This window comes from Anolis carolinensis, chromosome 1 (genome assembly GCF_035594765.1).
Source record: "Anolis carolinensis isolate JA03-04 chromosome 1, rAnoCar3.1.pri, whole genome shotgun sequence".
In the NCBI taxonomy this organism is placed as follows: domain Eukaryota; kingdom Metazoa; phylum Chordata; class Lepidosauria; order Squamata; family Dactyloidae; genus Anolis; species Anolis carolinensis.
Window position 1 is genome coordinate 139,505,983 of NC_085841.1, and position 24,074 is coordinate 139,530,056.

The 24,074-nt window shown below is 40.5% G+C and overlaps 2 protein-coding genes across 6 annotated transcripts in view; one reads left to right on the top strand and one right to left on the bottom strand.

The window, feature by feature from the left end:
* Nucleotides 1-23,470, bottom strand: part of klhl31 (kelch like family member 31) — a 37,090-nt gene extending 13,620 nt beyond the window's left edge. The window contains exons 1-3 of one of the 3 annotated variants that reach the window (XM_016996694.2): nucleotides 23,381-23,467; nucleotides 19,004-19,144; nucleotides 2,490-2,546 (exon numbers count right to left, since the gene is read on the bottom strand). The gene's annotated coding sequence lies outside the window, so the exon portion shown is untranslated. Of the gene's footprint in view, nucleotides 1-2,489; nucleotides 2,547-19,003; nucleotides 19,145-23,380 lie in introns of all 3 variants that reach the window. The other 2 variants (XM_008117858.3, XM_062983048.1) reach the window with 2 other exon arrangements.
* LOC134299643 (elongin-A-like) overlaps nucleotides 17,268-24,074 on the top strand; it is a 40,118-nt gene continuing 33,311 nt past the window's right edge. For all 3 annotated transcript variants that reach the window (XR_010006883.1, XM_062983056.1, XM_062983051.1), the window contains exons 1-3: nucleotides 17,268-18,131; nucleotides 19,048-19,160; nucleotides 23,216-23,942. Coding sequence is in view for 2 of the 3 variants with exons in the window: in XM_062983056.1 (XP_062839126.1) it covers nucleotides 18,078-18,131; nucleotides 19,048-19,160; nucleotides 23,216-23,942 (894 nt within the window). In the remaining variant the exon portion in view is untranslated. The remainder of the gene's footprint in view (nucleotides 18,132-19,047; nucleotides 19,161-23,215; nucleotides 23,943-24,074) is intronic.

Genomic DNA, 24,074 nt, shown 5'->3' on the forward strand with positions numbered 1-24,074 from the left:
CTGGCAATTTGATCCAGAAGGCATCCATGGACAACAAGCTCTTTGGAATGGAAAAATAAAACAACAGCATCTTCCCACGGCCAAATTGAGCACAGCCTCTAGATGCCGATGATTGGGGGGGGGGGGGGGAGTGGAAGCCTTGCCTCTGTTTACGTACTGTCGGTCTTTGTTAATTGTTAATTGTATAATGGTACTGAATGTTTTCCATATGTATGTATCCTGTAATCTGCTCTGAGTCCCCTCAGGGAGATAGAGCAGAATATAGAAGGTAAAGGTAAAGGTTTTCCCCTGATATTATAAATGAAGTGTATTTATTTATTTATTGAAAGATAAGAAACATTAATTTCAGTTAAGGCTTATGATTATTCCATATTTGCATAACAAGTTACTTTTAATCAATTAATTTAAAAAAGTTCATCAGCACTCTCAAGTAGACCATCAATGAAATATGGAACCACATCTTAAAAATAAACAAGGGTATCATTTACTTTAAAACTATGTATCAAGCAGTAACACCTGCATTTCTCTTTTCCTGATGAAGCACTTCCTGCTGAGTTTTGAATCATGTACAGTTCAGCATTTTAAGTATAGAAAATATAATCAGCCCTTCATATCCACAGATGCTGTATCTATGGATTCAGCCAACCACAACCTGAACAAAAACCACCCAAAACAAACCCTGATTTTGTCATTTTATATAAGGGATACGGTTTTACTGCTGATTGTATAGACAGAAGCGGTTCAACCACCAGGCCAACTAGGCAGTTGCCTGTGGCGCCATCTTGTTGGGGGCGCCATCGAGGCAACTCCTGTCTTCTGCGGCCTGCCTCCGCAAGGTATTGAACTGCTTTTTCTGTTGATTTGTTGTAAAACATGATGTTTTAGTGCTTAATTTGTAAAATCTTAATGTAATTTGATGTTTAATAGGCTTTTCCTTAATCTCTCCTTATTATCAAACATTTTTGCTTATCCAACACTTTTATTTTTCAGTGATTGGTTTTTTTGGGGGGGGGGTGTGCCAAAATTCTGTTTGCCTACACTTGAAAAATACCTAGGGCTGGGTCTGTGTATGGAGAATGGATTTTGGTATCAATGGAGTGTCCTGGAAACAAATCCCAGCAGATATCAAGGACCCAATGTCTTAAATAAAAATCAGGCTATGTGCAAGTGAGCAAGGATCTGGGCATGGGGGCAGGGGAACACTACAGTGTCTTAACAGTGTCAGTGTCGCCTGCATGCCAGAATCAGCTGAGATCCCAAAAGGCTGCTTTGCCAAAGTGGTGGCTCAGCTGCTCCCTTTCCCCTCCTCTTTCTCCCCCTTCCCAGTTGCATTCCACAAGTTGCATCTGTTGAAACCTATCAGAGTCATTTCCAATAATAGCAATCTTCTCCAGCCTCAAAGCTGCTTGCCATTTTAAGACACAGTGCAGTTTAAAGTGCATTTCTTTCTTTGGGATATACATTTCTCTCCCTCCCCCACCCCCACCAGCCTTTTCAAATAAAGATTGGCAGTAAATTCCCTTGTTTATGATGAAAATTTCTAATTTCATGGTTATTAATTGAGAATATTTGCTTCAATTTCGATGCTTTAATTTATCTTCAGGTGGTTGTGTTGGCATTGCTTTGGTAACTTTGAACATTTATCCAGAGATCCCTTATTCCATGCAGAGCATGCATATATATACATATCCTTTATTTCACACACATGCACAAACATGCAAACAATTTTATACTATACAGTGTTCCCTCACTACTTCATGGTTCACTTTTCACGGATTCGCTGTATTGCGGTTTTTCAATAAACTCTAAAAGAATATTATAAATCATAAAAAATACAATTTACAGCTTAAAGAAGGGAGGAAGGAGAAGCTGAAGGGAGAGAAAAGGAGCCCAAGCGGCAACAGGAGGAGGAGGAGGTGATTTGTCAACACACGATTGGTTGATAAAGACTTAAAATAGTGTATAACTAGTAAAATAATGTAAAAGTATTAAAATAAATATAATGTCCCTACTTCGCGGATTTTCACTTATTGCGGGTGGTCCTGGAACGTAACCCCCGAGATAAGTGAGGAAATACTGTATATAGTATACCTCGGATCCATTCTATTCTAATCTAGTATCTATCTTTTCATTTTAGAGACTGTTGCTCTCCCTCTAATTACATCAATATTTTCAAGTGTTTCTTATATACTATACAAATCAAGATATGCTTATGTGAGTCACATGAAATTCTGGTAACAATTGTCCTTTAAACAAATTATTAGGGTTTCTTTCAATAAATCATGCATCAATTGGAACAGGAACACCAACACAGATAAAATACTTTAAAAAGTTAATGTTAGCTCAACTTTCCTGGGCCTTTTCATAGCTATAGCTGATGTTATAACCTGGAGGTCATTCACAATCCAAAGGACATCCAGATATGGGTTGGAGACCCCAAACTAGCAAGAGATCCGACTTCATTCAAACAGGATTTAGAATATTCTTACCCTTCTGAGGAAAGTGTCTTCCCAGGGCTGGCCAGCACAATGTCTGTGAAAATATTGCTTGAAAAGAACAAGGAAAGATGAGAAAATACGTTTGAGTTTCACCTAGGAAGTTCTCTTAGCACTTGAGGTTTCTAGTGTGACCCTGGATGAGAGAGAGAGAGGCTGGAGTTTGTGCTCTGGAGCACTTTGCAGTGACTCTCCTCCCTCTCCTCTCCTCCCCCCTCCCCATGAACAGAGGGGCTTGGTGTCCTGTACTTGCTTAGCTTTTTATTTCAAGGAAACATAAGTGGGCACCTACTTGAAAACTTGAAATAAAATAATTGGTGGAGAGCTATGCATGACAATGATTACACCCTTTTCATTACTGAAACCTTCACATCATGATAAGAGTTTGTAGAGGGTTTTTTTTTGCACTACAATTTCCTAGACTCCTTCTACAATGCCATATATTCCAGATTATCAAATCAGATAATCCAGATTATCTGCTTTGAACTGGATTATATGAGTCTGCACTACAATATAATAAAGTTCAAAGCAGATAATCTGGATTTTATATGACAGCACAGAAGTGGCCCTAGCATAGGATTTTGAGGAATTGAAATGAGCCTAGTTTTTATACTGTATTAATCATGGATTTGTCAAAATCAGTACCAACTTGCAAGTAAAGAAGCTGTGTCCAAACCCCCAATTCATCTAATAGAGGAGACGCTTGCTACAGTTTGCAAGTCATAATTGATTTCTTGTTACAACTTATAAGGATGCTGAGCAAGGTCAATGCATTTACTGCTGATTTCTCCCTGCCCCCTGTTCACCAGAACTCTGGATCAACGTTCTGTTTACAGTGGTTCTCAACCTGTGGGTCACCAGGTGTTTTGGCCTACAACTCCCAGAAATCCCAGCCAGTTTACCAGCTGTTAGGATTTCGGGGAGTTGAAGGCCAAAACATCTGGAGACTCACAGGTTGAGAACCACTGGTTTCGAAGCAAGTAAACTAGATTGGTCACCTCATTAGATGGGCTGATTTGCCCATTGTACACCGCTGGCTCTCCTCTTTTGACACGGAGTCCATTGTATGACATATGTATACTTCTGGCCAGACTCCATGCCGAAAAGGGAGAGCCAGAGGCATACGCTGCTGGAGTAGCAATATGGGAAGCTTCCCTTTTTGCCTTTGGATCAATAGGGGGAAGCTGGGTGGTGACACTTCCCCTGTGGGATGAGGTCCCAGGTATGTTGGGCAATGCCGGGCATGGAGCGATTCTCCACGGTCCCCGCTGGGACCCCATGGATTCACCTCAAAGTGTGGCAAATGCTTACCCCTTTGTGATGCGGTTCTAAGTGTTTCTTATCCCTTTCCCCTTGAGAGGCAAGCATTGTGTAGTGGCCTGATTGTTGGGCTACAATTCTGAAAATGAGGATTCAAAATTTACTTGCCCATTGAAACCCTGGGTAACTTATACTCTTTCATCCTTTCAGGAAGTCAAGAGCAAACTCACTCTGAATAAATCTTGCCAAGAAGATATAATACACCTTAGGGATGCCACAAGTTGGAAACAATATGAAGAGGCAGGTGACAACAGCAACCACTACCACTATAAAGGAACAACTTAGAAAAAACTCAATCGTAGAATCAAAGAGTTGGAAGAGACAACAATGCCATTTCAGTCCAACCCTATTCTGACATGTGGGAATACATGATCAAAGTCTTCCCGACAGATGTGATTATTACTGAGTTGACAGCAGAAAAAAGGAGGCTGGGGGGAGCAGTTTAGGAAGGGTTTTGTTTCCATATCTTGCTGGGAGAGCATGCAGCAAGTTATCCCTTCACCTATATTGAGGTGGGAAATATTTGGATCTACAGCTTTTGCTGCGATATAACCCTCTGCATTCCTCCCATGGCTCTAAGCATAAAGCATCAGATATAAAGCTGATTACAAGGTACAAAAATAGGCCCTGTCATTTAATCTCTTAGGAAAGGACAGTAAGAATAACCACACTCTTGTTGACAGCCAGAATATTATTGCAGAGGTGATAATAAAGACACTGATGACATTGTTTCTTGAAGGCTGAGGCATGCATTAGGAGCTCCCTTATAATGAATGCACACACTTCCAGTTGTGTGATGTCATTTACTCACTTCAAAACAGTTTGCAAGCAATTGTTAGGCCGTCACTTTAAATAATCTCATTTTCAGATCTCTCCTGTAGCCTCCATGTGTCTATTTGTTTGTTTATCCCTTACCTCTCTACCCAAACTTTTGTTCAATGAGCTCAAGAAGGGGCACATAAATACATAAATCTCTCCTTCTCCTCACTTTATCCTCACTATCATTGTGTGAGATTGGCACAGGAAATGTGGCTACCTAAGGAATTTTATGGCTCAGTTAGGGCTAGAAAATGGATCATAACAGTCCTCGCCCAAAATCACTGACTCTTTGTTATGCACATGCCTATACTTTTATCAGGCATTTTGTTAACAATGGTCCTTACATACATTCTTATAATGACTATGTGCAGGTCATGTTCATTTAATAATATCTTGAAAGAAGTTAATTTAATTGTCTATGATATCTTCCCCATCTCCAGAGTGTGTCCACCTTCTCTACCACATTGTGCTGCAAGTTAAACTTTCCTCTAACTTTTTAGTTTCCTTGCTACTGAACAAGAATTGGCATGAGCTTTGGGAGAAATGCCTCAAAACAGGAAATGGGTGTGTTTACCATTATTTGTATCCCTGTTAATCTTTGGGGCATGTGCCGAATGCTTGTGAGTGTTGAATTGAAACCACAGAGAAAGGATCATGAGATCTTTCTATGTGAAGGAGTGTGAGCCAAGGCTTAAGCAGATCTCTGGCAATGCCTCCTTTTTCTTAAGGTCACTGCAGGCCGAGTGCATTTTTACGCAGCCCACAGTCATTTATTTGCAACAACTGAGAACTGTTTACTCTCTCAGCGGCTGCCATAAACTGAATTTAATTTCCAGGGGACATGTGTCCTAAACATAAACAAATAAAATGCTCTTCAAGCTGACATCAGCTGGCATTGCTGCAAACCGAATGGGCAGAGAATCCTTTCACCTCTGTAGCATGCGGCCCTAGAAGTAAGAATGATACGGTTTGGCAGATAGTCCGCACTATTTATCACATGCTTGCCTCCATGGGTCCTCTCTCCTCTTATAACTGAGTTTGCTTCATCCTCCTTCCTTAGAGATTTCTTGTGCTTTCAGCTGAATCATGTGTTGTGTGCTACACAGTTTTGGTGTTTGCACCTTAAAAAGAATTGTAAAGAGAAAATTCAGAAATAGGGGTCACTAATTCAGAAAGGTTTAAATCAGTGGTTCTCAACCTGTGAGTCCCCAGCTGTGTTGGCCTACAACTCCCAGAAACCCTAACAGCTGGTAAACTGGCTGGGATTTCTGGGAGTTGTAGGACAAAACACCTGGGGACCCACAGGTTGAGAACCACTGGTTTAGATACTTAGAATTATCTGTTAATACTCGCCTCTGTACTATTGTTTCCAAGGTACTTCTGAGTTGAAAGAAGTTGAATTAAAGGATTGAATTGGGGTATCCTGGGGACTACAGTTTTGGGGAACCTAAGATTATTATGTTAATAAAAACTATGATATGTGCTTGACAATTCAAAGGACAGACTTTCTGCTTTATCAGTGTCTTGATATTAGAAGAGAATCTGCAATGCAATGAGAAATTCAGTTAGATCAGGAAAAGATGTGCTTGTGGAAAATATATGAGCCAAATAACCCAATGATATATTAACAGACATAGGCTTCAATCCTGCAAAAACTCATAAGAAGAAATCCATCAACAAAGTATTCAGAGGTACATTATTTGAAAATTGTAGACAGTTTAAATCAAAGAGTAAATAGCAGGGCAGGAGCAGTTTTGTACATGTATTTTACTATTTTCTATACACCGAGGCATGCATTTTGTACTTGCAAAATATTTTGATCATCAGCTCCCACCCAGTATGGCCAACAGTATGAAATTGTGAGAGTTGTAGTCCAAAAAATCTGGAGGATCAAAGATGATCAACCCATGTCATATTCCAGATGTCTCCATCTGCCTATAAGGTACATAAATGTAATGCTCAGAATGATAGTCATTGAGGTGAATGAGTGTCCTGTGTCTCTTGCTTAGAGCTTTGGAAAGTTAATTTTTTTTGGAATGGCACTCCCAGAAACCCCCAACCAGCAAACTCAGAGAATCTCCAAAAGTTATTCCAATCTTTACTATTTAATTGATCTATAGCACAAACATGTTTCCACTATTCCTGTTTCTTTCAACCTAGTATTACTTGGAGGCAAGAGAAGTTGTCTCTAGACCTTTAGTATTGAATGCTCTATATAAGAGTGTCAGCTGGAAGGAAGTTTAACCTCACGAGATAGCCACTCTTCTTCAAGATAAGCTAGTTGTGTGGTTAGTCTCTAGGTAGAGCCTAAAACCTTAGATATTATGGGAGAGCCTGGGGACATGCTGCAGAGAGTTAGAAAGCTGACAGGACATCTCAGCTATTCTCAGGATCCTCAAAAGGTACATGCTTTTGAATCAGTCCTCTCTTATGTGTATTTTGACAATAAAATATGACATGAAGAGTTTCTCTGTTGTAATGTAAGATGCTTTCCTGTCTAGTATGTATGTTCTATTGTTATTGATTTCACTACTGCAGCCATGCAAGTTGGATTTGATTATGGTTCTCTTCCTTTGTCCTTCTGTCTTCTGTCCCACAGTTGTATCTGAAATGATTTTGAAAGTTACATGAGCCAATTTGCTTTGATTGGTCTTTGTCAGAAATGAAAATCTTTCAGCTTCCCTTATGTTTCTGAGCTACTCTGAATCCACCTTCTAGCTAGAAGCGAGTAAGCTAGAGCAGGACTCCTTAAACTCTTTCCACTCACAATTTCATTCTACTCAAGAAATGTTTGTGTGATCCCAGGTCATAGAAATATAAAATAGGTATAAAAGTCAGACATTTACTGATAATAAATCAACTGTGAAACAGACTGATTTTCCTTTTTGTAGAGTACAGCTGAAACATTTTCTGCAGCATCCACTATATACATTGCATCTTGTTGTTAACTGATTTCTTTAAATGTCTAAGTAGCATTCAGAACCCTTTTACAGTTGCCAATTTTTTCGTGACCTCAACATTAAGGTAAAGGGACCCCATCTGGGGTCAGAAGTCACAGTTTAAGAAATAGTAAGCTAGATTAATTGTTCCTCATCCTGTTTCAAGGGTCAGCATTATGCAGTTGTCTAATTATTGGGCTCCGTTTCTGGAGATCAGGGTTCAAATCCCCACTAGTCCATTGAAACATAATGTCAAGAGTGACATGAGAAATTGCATTGGAGCCCAAGGCGGTGCAGTGGGTTAAACCCTTGGGCCTGCAGGATTGCTGACCAAAAGGTTGGTGGTTCGAATCCAGGGAGTGGGGTGAGCTCCCATCTGTCAGTTCCAGCTTCTCATTCAGAGAGAAGCCTCCCACAGGATGTTGAAACATCCAGGAATCCCCTGGGCAACGTCCCTGCAGACTGCCAATTGTCTCACACCAGAAGTGAAGCGACTCAGTGGATGATCCTAGACAATTCATGCTCTTTCAGCCTCAGAGAAAGGCCAAGGTAAACTTGCTCTGAACGAATCTTGCAAAGTAAACCTATAATAGGCCTTAAAGCAGTCATAAATTGGAAAAAGATGTGAAGGCACACAATAAGTGGGGTGGGGTGGGGTGGCGGAGTTAGATCGTAGATTTGGAGAGACCACAAAAGCTATTTAGTCCAACCCCTGCCTTTACCACTTTTAAAACAAAATTGGGTTATTGCTCCCACATTTTGTTCCATGTTAGATGCCCTGGGCCTTCCAGTTTACAATCTGATGAAACTATATGCCTAGATATTTAAATGAATCCACCTGTTCAATGCTGTAACTCCCCATAGGAAATCTAACCTTCTTTCTAGCAACTACCATCACTCTGGTTTTTGCATGGTTGTTATAAGATGACGATAGTACTCCACAAAATAATGTAAATGCAACGCCTTGTGAAGCTCAGCCAAATTTATAAAGTGGTAGCAAGCACACAGCCCTGAATTACAGCTCGTAAAATATCCTTGATCACAAATTTAGGTAAATATATTATCATATATGGATTCAATTTATAATGCAAGCTTCTGATCAATAGAACATTGTTCCAGTTTATTCTAAAAATGACCACATGTTATATAATCAAAATCATGGACATATGTGATGAATAATTCAGTTTTTAAGCAACTTGGGACCCATTTGTTTATTTTGTTATCTGCAACAATTATATTTTTTGCCAGGAATATAGGTCATATAAAGTTTTATTACAGCTGAAGGCCAGCAGTTTTATAAACAGGGGAATGATGTTCAATGATATGCAATACTAAAGAATTATAAATAAAACCACATAGCTGAAACAAAATAAATGTACACAAAGCACTTTCCTCAACTATAATATTTAAAATAAATAGCCCTATATATTACTGTTCCAACTATGCACTGTTCATTTTCATTTTCCTACAAATGATAGCAGATGTAGAAACCTTGTTGTTTTGTACATAACCTGAGAATTCAGGTCTGACAACAGATAATCCACACGGAATGTGTCAGATATCCCTGTACGTTTCTGGACCACTGGGATAATGATATCAAGATACAAGATACAAATCACACTAGAAAGGACAATGTAATAACCAATAAGTGACTTTTTCCAAAACACCTGTCTTTGTTGTTGCTGCTGTGTTCCTTAAAATTATTTCTAACATATAGGGACCCTAAAGTGACCCTATCAGGAGGGTTTCTTGGCAAGATTTTTTTTAGAGTTTATTTGCCTTTACCTTTTTCTGAGGCTGAGAATGTGTGACTTGCCCAAGGTCACCCAGTGGGCTTTTACAGCTGAACAAGGATTTGAACTCTGCTTCAAATCTGTGACAAAACTCCAATATCACTAGGAATGTGGATCTTAGAAGACCTTTCTGGCAGCATGGAAAGTAAACTATTCGTTCATACATTCACTTTATTTGTTGAACTTGCACCTCTAGGATGGGATCAATCCAATGTTAAAACCCTTCTGTTTTTAATAATCGTCAGACCTGCCATTTCGTTTAGTATTTTAAATGACCCTCATGTTTTCTATAGTGTCAAGATAGGATTGAGAACACAAGTTATTGTTCTTAGTAAGGCTCTCTGGAAAAGTACGAGTTTTCGTAGTTTATACAAAACCAAAGAATTGTTGTATTCAAATAGTTGACAGCCAGGCCCCATGTGTACATCTGCAGTTTAAACCTGAGCAGGCACACAGCTTGGGCTACAAAAGGATCTATGGTCAGGATTCATTACGTAAATGAATGATTGTTCACTTATGAGTGGCTATCCTACTAGGAGCATTCAAAGTTTTACCCATGTTAGTCTCTTTTAGTAGTCAAAGAACTCTTATAGCACCTTTGAAACTGAACAAAAGAGGCTTGTAGGAAAAGGTTTTGTGGACTGGGGCCCCTTCCACACAGCTGAATAAAATCCCACATTTTCTGCGTTGAACTGGAATATATGGCAGTGTGGACTCTGATAGCCCAGTTCAAACCAGATATTGTGGGATTTTCTGCCTTAATATTCTGGGTTATATGGCTGTGTGGAAGGGCCCTGAGTCTACTTCACCAGAGGAACCTCCATCTGCAAATGCTTCTGTTAAAATCCACACATTTCTTTCCCTCAAAGATGTCACAAAATCCCTTTGAATACTACTTGTCACCAGAATGTGGGCAAATTACAGTACTTTACGAGAGTACAAGTCCCAGAATCCCACAGCCATGATGACTGGGGAATTCTAGGATTTGCAGTCACAAGACCTATCTCTTCTGGTCTCTGATCTCCATATGCCTTTGAATAATACCCAGTTGTGCATTGTTCCCTATGGGAGAGTGGTTTCTACATTGGAAGTGGCCCTTGAGTCTGCTTCTAGCCCTGTTCGGGTTCTGGCCTCTCCAGGGTTTCAGGAGTATGAGATCAGCCTTTTCTTTCCTTTCCTGAGCCCCGTCTAGCTGTTGGTATTTGCGCTGCCCATTTATAGTACAGGGTAAATGGAGCTGTCCCTGCTGCGGTATTCCCATACATAGCACTGACCTCATTGCCGACTCAGCTCTTCCATGCTTTCTAGAGAGAGGGAGCAAGAAGAGGCACTTCCCATAAAAGGATAACTGGGGGATCTTGTTGAATTGGGGGCTAGGGGCTAGTTGGATTATTAATTCACTTAGCCAATCAACAGGAGTTCATTAATAGGAAGGGGGAAGATTTTAATAACACATCCCAAAGTTTCTTGTACATGTCACTGAACAGCCTACTGTTGCCAAAGAAATAATCTGTCATTTCCTCTTTGTTCTTATTTAAATACACATGAAGTTAACCAACCTTTGTGCATATTTCAGAAGAAGGAGAATTAAAACCAACATTCCCATATTATTTCTTTAGCAATGAGAGTTTATGACAAACTTCCACTCTATGTCTAACTTTTTTAGGTGTATTTTAATACCTATTTTATGGAAATATGTTTTAATATGTATTCTATGGAGTGTTTTAACAATGTTGTAACCTGCCTTGAGTCGTGAGGAGAGGCGGGTAAGAATTATTATTATTATTATTATTATTATTATTATTATTATTATTATTATTATTATTAGTATGACACAGCAAACAAGATAGATATGCTGGATTTCGTTTCACAAAATCACAAGTCGAACACTTCCCAAGTGTCTAGGACTGTGTGCTGTATTTTCGGATGATGCGCGCAGATCCCAGTAGGGTGGCCTTTTGCAGTTGGCAAATCATAATTTTGTCTATTGTTTCCAAATGCCGGCTGAGATCTTTTGGCATGGTACTCAGTGTGCCCATCACCACCGGGACCACCTGTACTGGTTTCTGCCAGAATCTTTGCAGTTCAATCTTGAGGTGTATTATTATCATTATCATTATCATTATTATTATAGTCCCAAACTCAGAAAGCTCCATGTGTTGTTGAAGGCTTTCATGGATGGAATCACAGGGTTGCTGTGTGTTTTCTGGGCTGTATATACCTCACAACCTCTGAGGATGCCTGCCTGCCATAGATGTGGGTGAAATGTCAGGAGAGAATGCTTCTGGAACATGGCCATACAGCCCGGAAAACACACAACAACCCTCAGAAGGCCCCATTTAGCCCAGGGACATCGGATGCAAACTGTGGGCCCTTCCACACAGCTATATAACTCAGAATATCAAGGCACAAAATCCCACAACATCTGCTTTGAACTGGGATATCTGAATCCACTCTGCCATATATTCCAGTTCAGAGCAGATAATGTGGGATATTATTCAGCTGTGTGGAATTCATCTCCACTGTAGAATAAATAGTGCTTAACACCGCTTAAACTGTCATGGTTCAATGCAATGGAATCATGAGATTTACAGTTTGGTGAGGCACCATCACGCCGTTTGTAGAAACTAAAGAAGCTCTGGCTTCGACGCCATATTAACGGCAGTCTCCGGGGATGTAACACGAGCACCTTCTTGTCCTATTTTGATGGATTCTTTTCAATTAATTGAGCTCGAGGATGCGGACAAGGTGCTTGGAGAGGCGAGGGCCACTACCTGCATCCTAGACCCCTGCCCATCCTGGCTGGTGAGAGAAGCCAGAGGGGGATTGGCCGAGTGGGTGAAGGTGGTGGTGAATGCCTCCCTTAGGGATGGCATTTTTCCAGCGAGCTTCAAATTGGCTGTGATAAAACCGCTGTTGAAAAAGCCATCACTGGACCCCACTCAATTGGATAACTATTGGCCGATTTCCAATCTCCCCTTTTTGGGCAAGGTCGTGGAACGGGTGGTTGCAGCGCAACTCCAGGCATTCTTGGTAGATGCTGATATTCTAGATCCGGCACAGTCTGGCTTCAGGCCGGGGGATGGTACCGAGACAGCCTTGGTCGCCTTAGTCGATGATCTTCGCCGGGAACTGGACAAGGGGAGTGTGTCCTTGCTGGTTCTGCTGGACCTCTCAGCAGCCTTCGATACCGTTGACCACGGTATCCTTCTGGGATGACTCGCCGGGTTGGGCATTGGAGGCACTGTTCTGCAGTGGCTCCGGTCCTTCCTGGAGGGACGATCCCAGATGGTGTCATTGGGGGACACCTGCTCGGCTCCACAGCCATTGTCCTGTGGTGTCCTGCAGGGGTCGATATTGTCCCCCATGTTGTTTAACATCTACATGAAGCCGCTGGGAGAGATCATCCGGAGTTTCGGGGTAAGATGTCATCTGTACGCAGATGATGTCCAGCTCTGTCACTCCTTTCCACCTGTCACTAAGGAGACTGTCCAGGTCCTGAACCGGTGTCTGGCCGCTGTGTCGGACTGGATGAGGGCCAATAAATTGAAATTGAATCCAGACAAGACGGAGGTCCTCCTGGTTAGTCGCAAGGCTGAACAGGGAATAGGGTTACAGCCTGTGTTGGATGGGGTCGTACTCCCCCTAAAGACGCAGGTTTGCAGTCTGGGGGTGAGCCTGGACTCATCGCTGAGCCTGGAGCCTCAGGTTTCAATGGTGGCTGGGAGAGCCTTCGCACAACTCCACCTCGTGCGCCAGCTGCGCCCGTTCCTTGGGAGGTCTGACTTGGCCACGGTGGTCCACGCTCTGGTCACATCCTGGCTGGATTACTGCAACACACTCTACGTGGGGCTGCCTTTGAAGACGGCCCGGAAGCTCCAGCTGGTGCAGCGGGCGGCAGCCAGGTTAATAACAACACCCCTGCTAAGCCAGCTCCACTGGCTGCCGATATGCTACCGAGCCCAATTCAAAGTGCTGGTTTTGACCTACAAAGCCCTAAACGGTTCTGTTCCTGCCTATCTATCCGAACGTGTCTCCTCCTATGAGCCCGTTAGAACCTTAAGATCTTCCGGGGAGGCCCTGCCTCGCAGGTGCGGCTGGTGGGGACGAGGGACAGGGCCTTCTCGGTGGTGGCTCCTCGGCTGTGGAACTCCCTCCCCAGCGATATCCGGCAAACCCCATCCCTCCTGGGATTTAGAAGAAAACTAAAAACTTGGCTCTGCGCCCAGGCATTCAGCGAATAAGCTCATTGGCTGTTGTAATCGGGTCGCAAATCTGTAATTGTAGCAGTAGTGAATGACTGAGGATGGTGCAATATCGCTGCCTTGCAGCGTTTTATTTTTTGTATACTTTTTATCATGTTTTTATCATGTTTTTATCATGTTTTAATTGTTTTGTTTTTATAGTATATTTGTTGCTGACCCTCGTGGCAGAATGTAAGCCGCTCTGAGTCCCCTCGGGGAGAAGGGCGGGGTATAAATGCATGTAATAAATAAATAAATAATAAAGAACCTGCAAAACTACAGCTTCCATAATCCATGGCAGTCAAAGTAGTATCAAACTGCATTAATTCTATAATGTAGATGCACCCAATACCTGCAGTGATTTAGTGATTTGAGTGTTGGACTACAACTGGAAGGCAAAATGTGAATCCTTCCTCGGTTATGGAAACTACCGGGTGGTTTAGAAGAAGGCAAAACCTTTTCTAAACAAATCTTGTCAAGGAAGCCCTAGTGATAGGTTGACTTTCAGGTTGCCCTGGATCAGAACGGATTTTCACAAAAACAAAGACACGATGATCTCATTTCAAACTAGCCTTGTTTACTTTCTGTCTCTTCAAGGAGCAGTGACCTGGAACTATCCTTGTGAAATGGAGCTGGAGGGAGAAGAATGCCAATGAGAATTTTTTATTTTTTTTTTGCTTTCTTGACTGAAAATTAAAATTTCCTGTATTTTTTTCTGTTTTAGGGAAAGGTCTTACTTTTACTGGAACTGATTAGAATGTCAGCTTTATTTCTGTACCATTTCCAACTACCATTCCAAATTGGAAAATATGCTTTTTAATGGGTTCTTAGGCATTGACATCCTCCTCCTAATCATCATCGCGGCATTTCTCCTATCCTAAGCTGCTTCCTTTTCTGATGCTTTACATGCAGTTTTAAAGATGGAAAACTTCCATGTTACAATTGTATTGCTTTTTAGAAATCTACTAGCTGTGCCCAGCCACGCGTTGCTGTGGCGTTGTCTGGTGGTGTAGGTGAGAACTTGTTGAGGTAGTGGTGGTATTGATGTCTGTTGTATGGTTGTCTTTATGTTTAGTATGCATCTGGTTGTTTGTGTACTGTGAAAGTGGTGAGGGTAGAGGGGGTCTATGTAGTATTGTATAGTATTTATACGTTGTCCATGTATTGTGAATGCTTGGATTGTGTCCTGCTACATAATAGAAAGGGTTGGGCTGGATGGCCTTTAGGGGTCTCTCGAAAATCTTGGATTCTATGCTTTTATCATCATCATCATCATCATCATCATCATCATCATCATCATCATCATTATGTAGAGCCTGGATGGCCATCTGTCAGGAGTGCTTGGATTGTGTTCTCCTGCATGGTAGAAGGAAGTTGATCTGAATGATCCTTAGGGTTCACTCCAAACATTATGATTGTATGTTGTTGTTGTTGTTAGTAGTAGTATTAGTATTGAGAGGCTGGGTGGCCATCTGTTGGGAGTGCTTGGATTGTGTCATGCATGGCAGAATTGGGTTGGACTGGATGGCCTTTAGGGGTGTCTCCTAACTATCTGATGCTATGATTCGATGTGTATTATTATTGTGCAGATATTGGATGGCCATCTGTCAGGAGTGGTTGGATTGTATCCTCCTGCATGATATAAGGAAGTTGATCTGGATGATCCTTAGGGGTATCTGCTAACCTTAGGAATGTATGATATTCTTATTCTTACTATTATTGAGAGGCTGCCTGGCTATCTGTTGGGAGTGCTTGGATTGTATCGTCCAAAGGCAGAGTTGGGTTGGACTGGATGGCCTTTAGGGGTCTCTCCTAACTGTCTGATTCTATGATTCGATTTGTATTTACTGTGCAGATCTTAGATGGCCATCTGTCAGGAGTGCTTGGTTTGTGTCATCCTGCATGGTAGAAGGAAGTTGAACTGGATGATCCTTATGACTGTATGATCTTCTTCTTCTTCTTCTTCTTCTTCTTCTTCTTCTTCTTCTTCTTCTTCAGAGGCTGGGTGGCCATCTGTTGGGCGTGCTTGGATTGTGTCCTCCATGGCAGAATTGGTTTGGACTGGATTACCACAGTAATTATTTCATATTACAGTAGAATCTCACTTATCCAACATTCGCTTATCCAGTGTTCAGGATTATCCAACGCAGTCTGCCTTTTAGTAGTCAATGCTTTTGTAGTCAATGTTTTAAATTCATTGTGATATTTTGGTGCTAAATTCGTAAATACAGTAATTACGACATAGCATTACTGAGCATTGAACTACTTTTTCTGTCAAATTTGTTGTATAACATGATGTTTGGTGCTTAATTTGTATAATCATTACCTAATTTGATGTTTAATCGGCTCTTCCTGAATCCCTTCTTATTATCCAACATATTCACTTATCCAACGTTCTGCCGGCCTGTTTATGTTGGATAAGTGAGACTCTACTGTATATTTATAATCATATATTATCTTCTTAAAACTGGATTATATGAGGCCCCTTCTACACAGCTGTATAAAATGCACACTGAAGTGAATTATCTGGCAGTGTGGACTCAAGATAATCCAGTTCAAAGCAGATAATATAAGATTCTAAATGGGTAATATAGTTGTGTGGAAGGGCCTTGAGTCTACACTGCTATATAATCCAGTTAAAATCAGATAATCCGTATCTTATAGGCAGTGTGGAAGAGGCCGGAGGCCCAACTGTGCCTGTCCCCTGGGCTGAGTAGGTTGCTAGGAGACCAAGTGGGCAGAGTTTAGCCTTGTAACTGGCAGCAATTGGATAAAAAACAATTATTCCTTTCCCTCTAATTAGGACTTTATTTTTCTTTTCTTTTTGTTGTATGAACATAGAGGCATGGATGAGGGGTTGTGTTGCCAAGTTTAGTGTTTCTGGGATGTGTAGTTTTGTTGTTTTGTCCTAGGCCGAATTTTTTTTATCCTCTTATATATATAGAAGTGGAAAGTAATTCTTTTCTTCTATAGAAACCTGGTTAAAATATACTTAATCCAAAAACATTCCAAATAAACAGCTCTTTATTTAAGCAAAACTATACGTTTGGGAACCACATTTATGGGGTAAATTAGATAAGGAAATATGAAGAGTGATAAGGAAATAAAGGTAAAGTAACGGTTTTCCCCTGACATTAAGTCTAGTCATGTCCAACACTGGGGGTTGGTGCTCTTCTCCATTTCTAAGCCAAAGAGCCAGCGTTGTCCGTAGACGCCTCCAAGGTCATGTGGCCAGCATGACTGAATGCAGCGCCGTTACCTTCTTGCTGGAGCGGTACCTATTCATCTACTCACATTTGTATGATTTTGAACTGCTAGGTTGGCAGAAGCTGGGGCTAACAGTGGGAGCTCACTCCACTCCCTGCATTCGAACTGGCAACCTTTTGGGCAGCAAGTTCTGCAGCTCAGCTGTTTAATACACACACACACACACGTGTGTGTGTATATATATATATGTGTGTGTGTGTGTGTGTGTATACAGTATATATGTATATATGTGTTATATTCAGTTTTATTATATTTATTTACTGTATTGTTTTAAGTGTCTTATTTTAACTTACTAGTACATAGAGTGTAATCAAGTCCTATAAAGCCTTGTTGTTTGGTTTGGTATTATGATACAGCCTAAGGAATAATCAATAAAATATTATTATTACATTTCAATTGACTTGGTTGGTTATGGTAGAAACATTTGATTAATTTTCTGTCATCCCACATTTACAGTTGCCACTGAAGTGTCCCAGTTTATCTCCCTCTGTCACTCCCCTCCCCCTTCATACAAGCTCACTTTTGTTGTAGCAAACTAAGTCCAAAGCGTGAAAGGACTTGGCTGAGGCTGCCAATGCTTCTTTCTTTAATAGTCTACATATTTCTAAAATTTATGATCTATTTTACAGTGAAAAACTTTGTATTTCAAAAATAGGCACAACTAAAAATGTGCCTATCTGGGGAATCCTTTGTTGGGAGGTGTTAGCTGGCCCTGTTTCCTGTCTGGAATTCCTCTGTTTTCTGAGTATTGATCTCTATCTATCTATCTATCTATCTATCTATCTATCTATCTATCTATCTATCTATCTATCTATCTATCTATCATCTATCTATCTATCTATCTATCTTTTTCAGGATTGGAATTCCCTTCTTAGAGGTAGATTTCTCTCACTTCCTGTTATCTCACCACCATTCTTAACTATGAGTCATTTGTAAGTCGGATGTTTGTAGCTCGGGGACTGCCCGTATAGGAAAGGCAGGAAGGAAACTGAAAAACTCAAGCAGAAAAAGGCTGATCAGATGACGGATATTGTCATTGTACTGCTGTTCCATGTATAATTTTGCGAAGAAAGATTATTAAAAGTCATTAAAATTTTTGCACCTCTCTTCTTCAAATAAAGCAGTCTTCCTGCAGATCCAAAAATCATCGAGCACTAAACATTACACAAATAATACAGAAATTATTTCTATTTGCAGATTATGAAAGCATTGAAGGGACTAAAGAATTTGGAAATCTCTCTGGACATCCTAGTGGTAAGTGATAAAGCAAGTTGTTTTTTTTGGGGGGGGGCGGGGTTGCGTCAGAAGTGACTTGAGAACATACTGTGAGAGAATTGGCCATCTACAGAGATGTTGCTCAGGGGACGCCCAGATGCTTTCCTTGTGTCCCCGCAAGCTAGAGCTGACAGATGGAAGCTCACCCTGTCTCACAGATTCGAACCGGCAACCTTCAGGTCAGCAACCCAACTTTCAGGTCAGCAGTTCACAAGGGTTTAACCCGTTGCTACTGCTGCATCACTTGATGTATGAAAGCTTTACTACCTATCATAGTGTTTATTGTATGTAGTTGAGAGGTAGTAGACAAAAAATATATATGAATGTTTTCTCTTACCATTTTTGCACTCCCAAACTTCCTTTTTCACAGAGGCATTTGTAATATGGCATCACAAGTAACAAGTGATTCAGTGGGACAGTAATGTCTATCTAGTATAAGTCATAGAGGGTGTTTTGTTTAAAGATCAAATGAGATCTCTTGTATTTTGGTCCCAGAGAAGAGTACAAAATATGTGTCATCAGCCATGTTTGAATAGAACTCATGTGCATCTTAAGCTGGTTGTTGTCTCTCTAAAAAAGGCTCTTGGAGGGGACCAGTCTTTTCCCCAGTTGTTGTATATGCTTGTGCATAAGACAACACTGTAGCGTTGTATCCTGCCAAATTACCCCCATAACATTTTTATATTACTCATAAGCAATTTTTGACATATAATGGGGGCTGAGGATTTAGGCTTCTGGTCCAGGCTTGTGGTTTGACGTATCTTTCTCCCCTTCACAAGTACCGTATGTATACATGTATATGTTGACTTCATTCTTATTAGATTAATAGACAAGAGCAATGGGATTCTGACCTGATTGTTGTATCTCTTCTAACTTCTTTATTGCTTTTGCTTAGGAAACAGGAGTGGGAAAAATAGTGAACAGCTTGAGGAAACATGACGTTGTAGGTGATCTGGCAAAGTCCCTGGTACGTCATTGGAAAAAACTTGTTCCTGAAGATGTCACAAGGTAAATGAAAGCCAAAATGAGGAATTAAACTAAAGCATTTTTTTAATAATTTCTTATAATTTAAGATTAGGCATATATTTGTATTTACTCGAGTCTAATGCGCCATTGAATCTAATGCGCACCTCAAATTCCAAAACCCAGAAACAAAAAAGTATTTGCTGCTGAATGTAATGTGCATCAGTAAGAGGAGCATTCTTGGTCAGTTGGTGCATGATTGGGATTCCGTTTTTAAAAATAAAAGTGTTTTTAAAGCTTCCAGCAATGGAAAAGAAAACCTTAGGTGCATCTATGCTGGAAAATGAATCCACTTTAATTGGCCTGGTTCAATGCTATGGAATCATGGAGGCTGTAGTTTTACAAGGCCTTGAGCCTTCTCTGCCAAAACATGATCCCATAGCATTGGGCCAAGGTCTTTTAAATTAAAGATGATGTCCCTCCAAGAGGAGCTCCAGGTGCAGATCCTGAAGCACCTTCCCTGTTGGTTTTGGCTCAGCACTAAGATTACCATATTACACGAATCTAATGTGAACCCTAAATTTGGAGAGGTCATTTAGTCAAAAAAGATGAGCATTAGATTTCAGTAAATACTGTACCGATTGGTGTATCCTACATTCAATGTAACAGCAAAATAATGGTATTAAAATGACTAAATATGAGTGAATTTGTTGCCATATCCACAGAATGCTGGTTACAGGTTTTTACCTTCTTTATCTGACCCAAAATGAAGATTAGATTGTGCTTTGCAAAGTTAGCAAGGGCATATTTTAAATAGTACAGTAAAGTCTCACTTATCCAAACTAAATGGGCCGGCAGACCGTTGGATAAGCGAAAATGTTGGATAATAAGGAGGGATTAAGGAAAAGCCTATTAAACGTCAAATTACGTTATGATTTTACAAATTAAGCACCAAAACACCATGTTTTACAACAAACTGACAGAAAACGCAGTTCAATACACAGTAACGTTATATAGTAACTACTGTATTTACAAATTTAGCACCAAAACATTGCAATGTATTGAAAACATTGACTACAAAAACATTGATTACTAAAAGGCAGACTGCGTTGGATAATTCAGAACGTTGGCTAAGCAAAGGTTGGATAAGCGAGACTCTACTGTATTACCAAATGCCAATGTTGACTACTTTAATTATTTCCCTCAATCTTAATGCCCATTGGTAACTTTTTAAATATATGTGTTACTTTCATCAAAAATTGGATTTTCCTTCTGGACAATATGGTTACTCTATGTTTCTTTTAAAAAGATTGTTCTGGAAATTTTAATTTGTGGTTTGAATGTTCTGAGAAAATGAGAGATGGTAGCAATTACTTATGCTAATCATGTTTACAAAAACATCTTTGTACAAAATAATCAGATCTAGCATTCTCTATACTAAATCATCTAGGAGTAGTCTGGAATGGGAGGAGTGAATCATGTTGTCTGCTTCCTTCAATTCAGTCTCAGAGAAACGTGGGACCTTCCACACCACATAATTATAATAACATGTTTCCACCTTAACTGCCATGGCAACTTCCTAGGGATTTTCAGTTTAAGGACTGACAATTCGAATTCTTAGCCAGAGAGCTCCTCTGGGGTCTCTGGCCAAACTATAAATCCCAGAATTCTATAAGATAGAGGTTGGCAGTTGAAGTGGAATCATTCTGCCATAACTGCCTAATGTGGAAGGGTGCCTCGTAAACTAGTATTTTCAACGGAACTAATTCTTCTCCCATACTTTGTCAGGAGAAAAAGCTGCCAGACTTTAATTGAAGAGATGTCAGAACAATTTACTTTGGGTTCCTCTGTGTCAATGAAAATCTAGCACATGTGTAGCAAATATAGTTGGTACACCATATTCACTGGAGTTTCCACGAAAGTGGAAAAAATCACAAATATCTCTAGCCCCGCAAACATTTATTTTTAATATTCTTGACCATTTTTACATGCACACAAATATAGTAAAGGTAAAGGTAAATGACAGAATTTGGGGCTAACAGCGGGAGCTCACCCTGTCCCATAGATTTGAACCGCCGACCTTCTGGTCTGCAAGTTCTGCAGCTTAGCAATTTAACCCACTGTGCCACCGTGCCTCCCTGCACACAAAAATGCACTACATATATTCTATACATTTATGACTTACTTAACATTTTCAAGTTTTATTTACATTTCTTAGTGTATGTGTAGTGTACCTTCTGTAATTTTTCACCCCCCAATCCCATTTAATTATTGATGGCAAACGTGTGAATAATCAACCCTGTGAAAGTTGATGTCTAACTGTAATTTCTTTCAAGCCAATGAATAGGAAGAATTTTGCTTCATAATACTCACATTATAAATGAACATCAGATATGCTACAATCCATCCACTGCTGCCCTCTGCAGGAAAGCTAGGTTATTTAAGTATTTCTTTTCCTGAGAAACCTCATCAATAATTGAGACCTATCTTCAAAACTTACAGTGGCAAACAGCTCCAGCATTCACATTCTCATGTTGATAAATTAATTAGCTGTGGTTTTATACGTAATCTTCTATTTTTACGGAAGGTTACACATAGAACCAATTGTATTTTACAAACTTTAGGTAGAACTTTGTGGAATACATCATACATCGGCATGGGAGGCTTGAGTATGACCCATGCTGCACGTTGAACCTCAGTTGACAATCTCAATTAGAGGCGGGTACGATATGACCCTGGGGCAACTAATGGGTAACTTGATTAATCTGTATTATACTGTAATCCTGACTATTTTCTATTTTTTTACTTTTTGTTGCTGTATTCCAACAAAGGAGCAATAGATGATAGAAATTGTAAAGGAACTGAAATTGGTGGTGGAAAATTTGATTGTGAAACCCTGGGCACATCTACACTGACCTTATCATGTGGATCGAAGGCAGTTTGATAACACAGTGGTTAGATTGCCTAACATAGTGGTTCTCAACCTATGGATCCCCAGGTGTTTTGGCCTACAACTCCCAGGAATCCCAGCCAGTTTACCAGCTCTTAGGATTTCTGGGAGTCAAAGGCCAAAGCATCTGGGGACCCATAGGCTGAGAACCACTGGCCTAACACGTTTTGCAGAATGCTTTAAGACTTTTGAACCAGGATAGGCAAAGTCAGCAGATACTTCAAAATAGAGTCCTTTATGCACATCAGTGTGCTCTAGTATAAATCACATCATACAGCAAAACTTTTGCAGAATGTGATTTGCTGTGTGCTCTGCTGATGCACATATATAAGTTAAAAGCACCTGCATTCTTCATGGCTGTCAAGGCATGGATACTGTCTGAGGCTGGCTTCTGCAGTTTGTGTAAAGCACCATCTGGGCCACAAACTAGTTCCTGAATGGTAACAAAAATCATCTGCACAGAATGGGGGACGCCTGGCTCGACAGTAGTATGTATGAAAAAGATCTTGGAATCCTCGTGGACAGGAAGGTGAACATGAGGTGAACATGAGGTGAACATGTCATGTGGTGGCTAAAAAAGGCAATGGGATTTTGGCCTGCATAAATAGGAGTATAGTGTCTAGATCCAGGGAAGTCATGCTACCCCTCTATTCTGCCTTAGTCAGACCACACCTGGAATCACACTGTGTTCAACTCCGGGCACTGCAATTGAAGGGAGATGTTGACAAGATGGAATGTGTCCAGAGGAGGGCAACTAAAATGATCAAGGGTCTATGAGGAGTGGCTTACAGAGCTGGACATGTTTAGCCTGCAGAAGAGAAGGCTGAGAGGAGACATGGTGATGGCCATGTATAAATATGTGAGGGGAAGTCATAGGGAGGAGGCAGCAAGCTTGTTTTCTGCTGCCCTGCAGACTAGGACACAGAACAATGGCTTCAAACTAGAGGAAATGAGATTCTACCTGAACATTAGGAAGAACTTCCTAACTGTGAGGGCTGTTTGGCAGTGGAACTCTCTGCCCCAGGGTGTGGTGGAGGCTCCTTCTTTGGAGGTTTTCAAGCAGAGGCTGGGTGGCCATCTATCGGGGGTGCTTTGAAGGTGATTTTTGTTTGCATTTGAATTAGTTGCATTTTTGTTCTTTGCCTTGTAGCACACCCACCCTACAAAAACATAATACCAATAATGAAAAAGGACCTCAAGTTAAAAACACTAGATTGACGACATCAAAGAAAAGTATGCATTTCAAGAAACCTCAGACCAGTCAATCAAATTGCAACATTTCATTTCCATCTGATAAGTCAAAGAAAGCACAAACCTTGGAGAAGAAGCAAAACAATGAAGGATCTGGCTCATTTAGCAGATGCAAAAGTCAATGCAACAGCGAAGCCAGGAATGATGGTACATGTAAGGATTCATCTGGTGACCTAGAAACAAGTGATAGAAAAAATATTTGTAAAGCAAGTGATGAGCAAGAAACACCTTTAGAAAAGGCCACCTCTTCTGTGGCAAACAGCCAATGTTTCAACAGGAACCATTTGGCTGCATCCAGCAGAAAAGATTTTTTACTCCTAGACATAGAGAAATCTGATAAGGATCCACCAACTAAGCAAATGGATACTGGACTGAAAGGGACACGAAAATCAAATTCAGTGTCCCAAAGTCTAATGGCTTTTCAGAACCACAGTATGTCTTTTGAGTCATACCTGAATTATGATCAGGTTTCACAGAAGAGAAGGAAGAGGAATTCTTGCCCCACAAATAGACGGGCGGCAAAAGGACCCACCAACTCAGAATCTTGGAAATTGTTGACTAAAGGTACTGCTGAAGAAGGGGAAAAAGTAAAATCGGAAGAGCTCCTGAAAACATGGAATAATATGGTAAACCTTTGAACAGTTTCTAGAAGCTTAGTGTGAAATAAGAGTTTGGATTGTTTTCATTCATTTTGAAAGTTTGTTTCAAAATCAAGTTCAGGAAAAATTAGATTGGGGATAGAATGTACTGTTCTGATT